The sequence below is a fragment of the Sinocyclocheilus rhinocerous genome, unplaced genomic scaffold (assembly GCF_001515625.1).
Source record: "Sinocyclocheilus rhinocerous isolate Xijiao unplaced genomic scaffold, SAMN03320098_v1.1 scaffold488, whole genome shotgun sequence".
NCBI classification, from domain to species: domain Eukaryota; kingdom Metazoa; phylum Chordata; class Actinopteri; order Cypriniformes; family Cyprinidae; genus Sinocyclocheilus; species Sinocyclocheilus rhinocerous.
Genome location: NW_015664075.1, coordinates 353,138 through 360,637, shown reverse-complemented (window position 1 = coordinate 360,637; position 7,500 = coordinate 353,138). Strand labels below are relative to the sequence as shown.

The window sequence follows — 7,500 nt, the reverse complement described above, 5'->3', positions numbered from 1 at the left end:
AACAAACGACTGCATGCAGCTGCTGACATGCTTTACTGTATGTGTGTGTGTGTGTGTGTGTGTGTAAGGAGTGTGTGCACACACTCACGTCCACTGATCTTGGTGCTGACTCTCTGAGCGAGTGAGGAACTCTGGGAAAGCTGCTCTCGGAAGCTTTGGCCCATGTAGTAATCGATGTCGTTGGCGCGCAGCAGCTCCTCGAAGGCTTTGGTCGTGTCACTCAGGTGCTGCGTGAGGATGTGGCAGATGCCCCGCCCCTCTCGCATCTTCTGCCGCAGGTGTGACAGCTCTCGTGCCTGTGCCTGGATCAGTGTGTTGTACTTCCTGTACAAACAAAAATATATGTTGCGAGTCCTGCACTGTTTGTTGCTGCATCTGCTCTGAAAACCCCGGGCTGATGATTTATACAGCGCAGCAGCAGAAGACCAGGAAGAAGTCATCAACAGGTGCTCGTAAACACACATCAGCACTGAACATCACCAACACGATTGTCATCTGTAGAGCGGCTTAGAGCCAAAGTGGATTTAATAACTGATGGACTTTGCACAGCTGTTGAACTGAACTGAACCAACACTGAACTGTGGCCAGTTGCAGAAACTGCTTAGAAGAGACTTAAAAGATTGTCATCTAATTTTTTTCTTCAAGACTGGTCATAACTTTTTTAATTCATATTGTAAAATGAATGAAATGTGAGACTGATTACCTCTAACTGCTAGTGGGTCACATTAGTTCTTAAGACACAGTGTTAAAGGGGTCATGACCTTCATTTTTTATTATTTTATAATGTTGTCTGAGGTTCACTAATAATGTTAGTGTGATTTTACAACAAAAAACATCATAATTTAGAAGTAACAGGCTATTTTCTCTCCTGTTTTTGAGCCTCTCTGCAGAACGCTCTGTTTTTATAGGCGGGGCTCATTCAAGACTCAAGGAAACGCCCACTGCTGTGATTGGATAACAGTTTTGCTTATTAAAATAACAGATGGACGCTGCTGTGATGTACTCTGCAAACAACATGGGTCGTTTGGGTTAAAAATGTGTGAATCCTCAGTATATATCAAACCGTCTGGAACAGACAATGCAATAGTGGTGAAAGCACGTTCCCTCACACTTCTGTGTGACACATTACTGTCGGATCCGCTCTAGTCAGACTCAGCGCTGCATCAGCCTTTACTCTCAGTCTCTCTGAAAAGCCTGCATCATACTGTCTTGTTTAAAAATTAATCCGTAGCAAAGTAAAGCAAACAAACTAACACTGATGCGATCTGGAGCTCTTTGCTAATTTACCCCGTGTTTACACCTGACGTGTCCAGTCTAGATATGTTAGGATCACAAGGCAATTCAAAGACTGTTTTTCACAACTTACACTACACAGTGTCTTGTGATCTTGTAATGTCATCTGTCTGCTTCTGTTGATGGAGTAATCCTGTGTTTGCGTCTCTCCTCTACTACAAGCATGTATCAGTGGGCGGGGCTAAAGAGGCAGTGATGTAGAAGCAGGCGTTGATCTTCTCCTGCGGAGGCGGGGTTTAGCCACACCATTACGCCATAAAGTGGCTCATTCCACAACAAGTCGTTTTCTGAGCTTGGTTTCAATATAAGCTGTTTTTAGACTAACCAGAAAGTTTGGAGTTTAGAAACTTACAGGATGTTTCTATAGTACATTGGCCTGTTATATGTCAAAAGATCAAGGGAAATTTGATTTCTCAGTTCATGACCCCTTTAATCATTGATTGTTATTTTCCTGTTTATTACTGTGAAGCTGCTTTGACTCAATCTGTACAGCAGAAAGCGCCTCACCTTGGCCAGGTGGCACATTTCCCGCCCTCCGCGCCGCTCTTCCCCTCCAGCTTGGAGCTCTTGATCTGGGTCTCCAGCAGCGCCACGCGGGTCACCAGCTCCTGCAGCTCGCGGCTGCGTCTCAGCGGCCCGTCGGACTGCCAGCCCTCGTCCTCGTCCGGACCGCTGTGATCCGCACTCACCTGAAGCGCCCAGTTCACCTGATGGGTTCACAGAGTTCATCATCACAAGACTGTCCCTGAGGCTTTTTATCAAATGAATACATGAATGAACGTGAACTAATAATCTGAGGGAGAGACCAAAGTAAGAGTGCGGAGTGATTAGAGAGACATGAAATCAGCACAGCTGTGTAGGAATTCAACAATCCAACACTATACTGTTTGGTGTCGTTACAGATTATTGATCACAAAATGACTGGACAATCACAGTCGAGTATTTTAGAGCAACATATCAAAGTATAATATTATCAAGCTGATGCGAGTCTGTAAATGAGGTGATTGCAGTGTTAGTAACAGATGAATAATGACATCAGGGGAGCGTTACCTTGCGTGGCGTGCGCTCCAGGCTGGAGGCGTAGTCGGAGGTTGCAGTGAGCGAACGGACTCGCAGCTGCAGGCCGCGGATCACTTTGTGGCAGTGAGAGAGCTGTGAGCGCAGGTCCTGCACCAAACGCTTCAGCGAGGACGGGTCGTCTGTCTGCGTACCATCGCTGTTGCCATGCCAACCGCTGCATCTGCTCCCCGAATCCAAGAGAGAGATGCACGTCTCCAACTCACCAAACTCTGACAGATGAACATGACATGCGTGTGAGCTGCGCACATGGTGAATGTTCATCCAGTGCAAAACATTTGTGAATGAGATGCACAGCATCATTGGCATCCCAGAATGCAGCAGAAATATAGATGTGTTGTGTACAGAAGAGTCTCATGAACATGATAATAAGCTTTTGTTCATGTAGCTCCAGTGCTGCTGTCATTTAAGCAAAAGTCGTTCTCACTTTCACATTTTTCTGTTTAACTTTTCAAAAGGTTTGCATTCTATTAGGAAAGCTTGCAAACAGAAGCACTAGTTTGGACCCACTGTGTATTCATGACTTTGGTACGGTGTGTGTCAGGTGTGTGTACCGGGGCTGCTGGCATCGTCTCTCTCAGCTTCATTCTCACTGCGGCCGCTCGTCTCATATCCAAGATCCTGAAGATCCACCTGCACCTGTTTACTGTCCTGCTGGACGGCGCTGTCGGCTGACAGAGACAAAACCAGTCAGCACAAACAACAGGGGTGTGTGTGTTTATGAGTGAGTGTGTGAGTAAGTGTGTGCATGTGTGTGAGTGAGTGTGAGATTGTGAGTGTATGAGTGTGAGATTGTGTGTGTGTGTGTGTGAGATTGTGTGTGTGTGTGTGTGTGTGTGTGAGTGTGTGTGTGTGTGAGTGTGTGTGAGAGAGAGAGTGTGTGTGTGTGTGTGTGTGTGTGTGTCTCCTCACTCAGCAGCTCTCTGTAGTCTTTCAGTTGTTCGGCCTGCGCTTGCACTGTCGCCTCTGACACCATCAGTCTCTCCTGCAGATCACGGCTCTCCTGACGACTCACGGCAAGGTCACTACGGAGACGCTCCGCCTGCTCCCGAAGCCCCGCCTCCACATGCTGCCAGAACCCAATGGCTCCGCCTCTTCCTGCTCTCGAACAGCCGCTGTCGCCATCAACCTCTTGCTCCATTTCTACATCCTGATCATAAAATAAACACACTGAATCCTTCACAAACCAATGTTCTTGCCTGAGCATTTTTAGTACTACTATCTGTACTTTGCTGTATTGAAATTAACCAGGTTAGGGTTAACCAGTGCTAGTTATGTGGACGATGTGGCATGATTTATTACCTGAACTTTGAGATGGGCTGCAGGTTTGTGTGACAGCAGAGCTCCGAGGTCCAGAGAATGTGGTCTGGTGCACCTCCTCTTCCACCTCCCCTCCCGCAGCTCCACACTCGGGGGCCCGCGCTTGCCGTGACGGGCCCGGGCATCTTCCCCTTCCTCTTCATCATCATATTCTTCCTCCTCGTCCTCTCTGAACATACGGTAAACTCTCTGAGGCTCATGGGAGTTTGGCCGGTCTGTTTCACGCTTCTCCAACCTCGCAGATTCCTCCTCATCTGCTGCTAATGCAGGCTCGTTCCTACGAAAGCAACGACACAATCACAGCAGAGCAGGAAGAAGCCATCAAACAGAAGTGATCTGCACCGCTGTTGGTACCTGCTGCGAGAGAGTGAGGAGCGGCCCGTCCCGCCTTCGTTTCTCTGCTCTGATGCATGCTGGGACATCAGCGCCCCGTTCCCCGGGCTGCTGAACTCCTCGGCTCTCTGTCAGGAGAACACAGTGAGCTCTGAGCTACGCTAATACAAACAAATGTTAAAGACCCAATGAAAGGGCTCAGTGAGCAGCGCTTTGTTTCCAGTGTGTGTTGATTGTATTTCCTGTTGACACAGGAAGTCAGGTGGAACCTATCAAAGGGAAGAGCCAATTTCTAAAGAACATTGTATTTCAGAAAGTAAGCTTTACAGCTTAAATGTGTATGTGAGTTAAAGACATTGTCTTTTAGCATGTATGCTAGCACTAGAGATAAACAAGCTTTAAGCTACAGATGTGAATTAAAAGCCACAAAACAAATATTTTGATGCTATAGTGTCTTTAAGTAAATCATAATATCTGAAGGGTGTGTGGCTTTCATCTGCCTGATAACTGAAATATCTGAACCACAGATGGACGATCAAACCCTGAACTCTAGGAGACGTGGCGCTGACAGAGAAAGCTCTGAATGAAAGTGTTTGCTCATTAACAGCTGTTTTCTTCTTACCTGTGCGCTGGTCAAACTCTGAGCTGTCAGTTTGAGGTCGTTGTCCTCTATGCTGTCCGTGAACTCTTCACTGCTGTCACGATCGTCTTCATCTTCATCACTGCTGGATTCTAGAAGGAAACATGACAGACACTAAGATTCCTCTTCATTCATCTCTTTCTTTCATCTGTCTGTTTCTCTGTTGTCCGGTCATTGTCTCGTTCTGTCTGTGTTTCCAGAGCCGAATCTGTCTGTCCAGCTGCCTTTCCTTCACTCCCATAGTGAATGTTAAAGGGTTAGTTCATGTAAAAATAGACATTCTGCTGTCATTTACTCACTCTGTCATTGCATACCAGTATGACTTTCGTTAGAGGAACACAAAACATCATTTTTGTCTCATTTTTTTTCTTTTCATACAATGAAGGTCAATGGGATTCAATGTTATTTGTACCTCAAGATTTCTCTAAATATATTGTTTTGTGTCTCAAAGAAGAAGATCAGTCATAAAGACTTAAATAACATAAAGGGTGAGTAGATGACAAATGATCTTTTTTGGGTGGACTGTCCTTTTAAAGTCACATTCTGCTCTGTTATTCTGGTTATATAACCTGAGTTTATATAAAAGTCCTGAAACTACAGCAGCAAAGAAAGAAAGAAAGATTACTGTAGTACTGCTAGATTATGAAACCCTAACTAACCCGTCCATGTGGATGTTCAGCTGGAATCTGCTGCTTCAGTTCGTCTGTGAATGTTGTGACACGAGAGATTTGCTGCGGTTCATTCAGTAACACTGAAGGATTACTGGAGTCATGTGGACTCTATAAAATATTGTCTTTCAGAAATGAAAGGAAATATAGTATTTCAGATGTGTATAAAGCTGATCATGTGATTAACTGTATGAATGGAATATTTGTACAGTATCATGCAAGACAGATAATTATAGATGAAGTGTTTCGTATTAATAACATTACAAAATATTGTATAATAATCGGTATTGTATAAAGCGCTATACAAATAAAGGTGACTTGACTTGACAAAGACCCAGAGACAGTGTTATAAAGTCACTTCTATTTGGATAATTTAAGATTCTAGTTTACTTTTTATGTGTTACTTTTCTTAATTGGCTGCAGTAGACAGATTAATATTTCTTGAAGAAAAAAATCACTGACTTTTTAAATCTATTGTTTTTGTCTTCTCATTTCAGCCAAACAAATATTATAAAACAAATGCCATTTAAGGTGACAGCAGTCATGACTAGCAGTCATCTGTAAAAAGGCCCTGAAACACATAGAAAAATACTTACTACATAAATAAAATTCATTAATACAAAATTAAAAACATTTGCATATAAAAAAACTGGTAAATAAAATAAAATATATAAACAATAGGACAAATACAATGTACTAATTACTAACTACAGTGCCGTGAAAAGGTTTTTGCCCCCTTCCTGTTTTTTTAATTGTTTGCATATTTGTCACACAAAAGATTCAGATCATCAAACCAATTTTAATATTACGCAAAGATAATGCAAGTAAATACAAAATGCAGTTTTTAAATGATAATTTCATTTATTAAGGGAAAAAAGCTGTCCAAATCTACCGGGCCTTACGTGAAAAATTAATTGCCCCTCCTGTTAAATCATGAAAGAACTGTGATTAACCACATTATTTTAGAAAGCTGAGTTAAATTTCACTAGCCACACGCAGGCCTGATTACTGCCAGACCTGTTGAATCAAGAAATCACTTAAATAGAACCTGTCTGACAAAGAGAAGCATGCTTAAAGAGCAATACATCATGCCGCGATCTAAAGAAATTCAAGAACAGATGAGAAACAAAATAGCTGACATGTATCAGCCTGGAAAGGGTTATGAAGCCATTTCTAAGGCTTTGGGACTCCAGCGAACCACGGTCAGAGCCATTATCCACAAATGGAGAAAGCTTGGAACAGTGGTGAACCTTCCCAGGAGTGGCCAGCCTACCAAAATTACTCCAACAGCGCAACGACGACTCATCCAGGAGGTCATAAAAGAACCCAGAACAACATCTAAAGAACTGCAGGCCTCACTTGCCTCAATTAAGGTCACTTTCTAAAATAATGTGGTTAATCACAGTTCTTTCATGATTTAAGAGGAGGGGCAAATAATTTTTCACGTAGGGAGGTAGGTTTGGACAGCTTTTTTCCCTTAATAAATGAAATCATAATTTCAAAACTGCAGTTTGTATTTACTCAGGTTATCTTTGTGTAATATTAAAATTTGTTTGATGATCTGAATCTTTTAAGTGTGACAAATATGCAAACAATTAAAAAAACAGGAAGGGGGCAAAAACTTTTTCACACCACTGTAAATAAATAAACTAAGTTTTTCAGGTACAGGGTTAGGGTATTGATAGTTTTCACGTGACGTCACACCCGTATGGGAACGCCCACCTGGAGGGCAAAACAGTATTTTTTACGCAGTTTGCATTAAGTAGTAATATAGTAAAACACAGATATTAAAAGGCGAAATTCAGTAAACACCTTATTGATTATGTATATGTTGTACAGGCAAGCAGATGAAGCCAGAATATAAAGCAATGTGCAAAGTTTCACCGTTAAATGGTTTCCCATAGAAAACACTGAACCATTAAGCGGATTGCGTTCATATTCCGGCCCTAATGCTTGCCTATGTAAACTGTGCATCATTAATATAGAGAATATTACTGTTTTAAATATATTAAGTGTTTTTACTCAGTTTTGTCGCACTGTTTAATGATTGAAATATTGCCGCGGGTGCTTAATGTGGATTGCAAATGGCCAAAACCTGCATTTTGTTCACATACCTTTGTTTCATTCTTTTGAGAGGTGATCTAAATATTTGCGGCTGTGAAACAGATG

At 42.6% G+C, this 7,500-nt stretch overlaps 1 protein-coding gene across 7 annotated transcripts in view; it reads right to left on the bottom strand.

Moving 5' to 3' along the window:
* LOC107729623 (myomegalin) overlaps window positions 1-7,500 on the bottom strand; it is a 60,741-nt gene that overhangs the window by 11,414 nt on the left and 41,827 nt on the right. For all 7 annotated transcript variants that reach the window (XM_016540262.1, XM_016540255.1, XM_016540258.1 and 4 more), the window contains 8 exons: window positions 4,646-4,755; window positions 4,045-4,151; window positions 3,673-3,967; window positions 3,283-3,520; window positions 2,925-3,041; window positions 2,344-2,582; window positions 1,801-2,000; window positions 89-324 (listed from right to left, as the gene is read on the bottom strand). In XM_016540262.1, coding sequence (XP_016395748.1) covers window positions 89-324; window positions 1,801-2,000; window positions 2,344-2,582; window positions 2,925-3,041; window positions 3,283-3,520; window positions 3,673-3,967; window positions 4,045-4,151; window positions 4,646-4,755 — 1,542 coding nt within the window. The remainder of the gene's footprint in view (window positions 1-88; window positions 325-1,800; window positions 2,001-2,343; window positions 2,583-2,924; window positions 3,042-3,282; window positions 3,521-3,672; window positions 3,968-4,044; window positions 4,152-4,645; window positions 4,756-7,500) is intronic.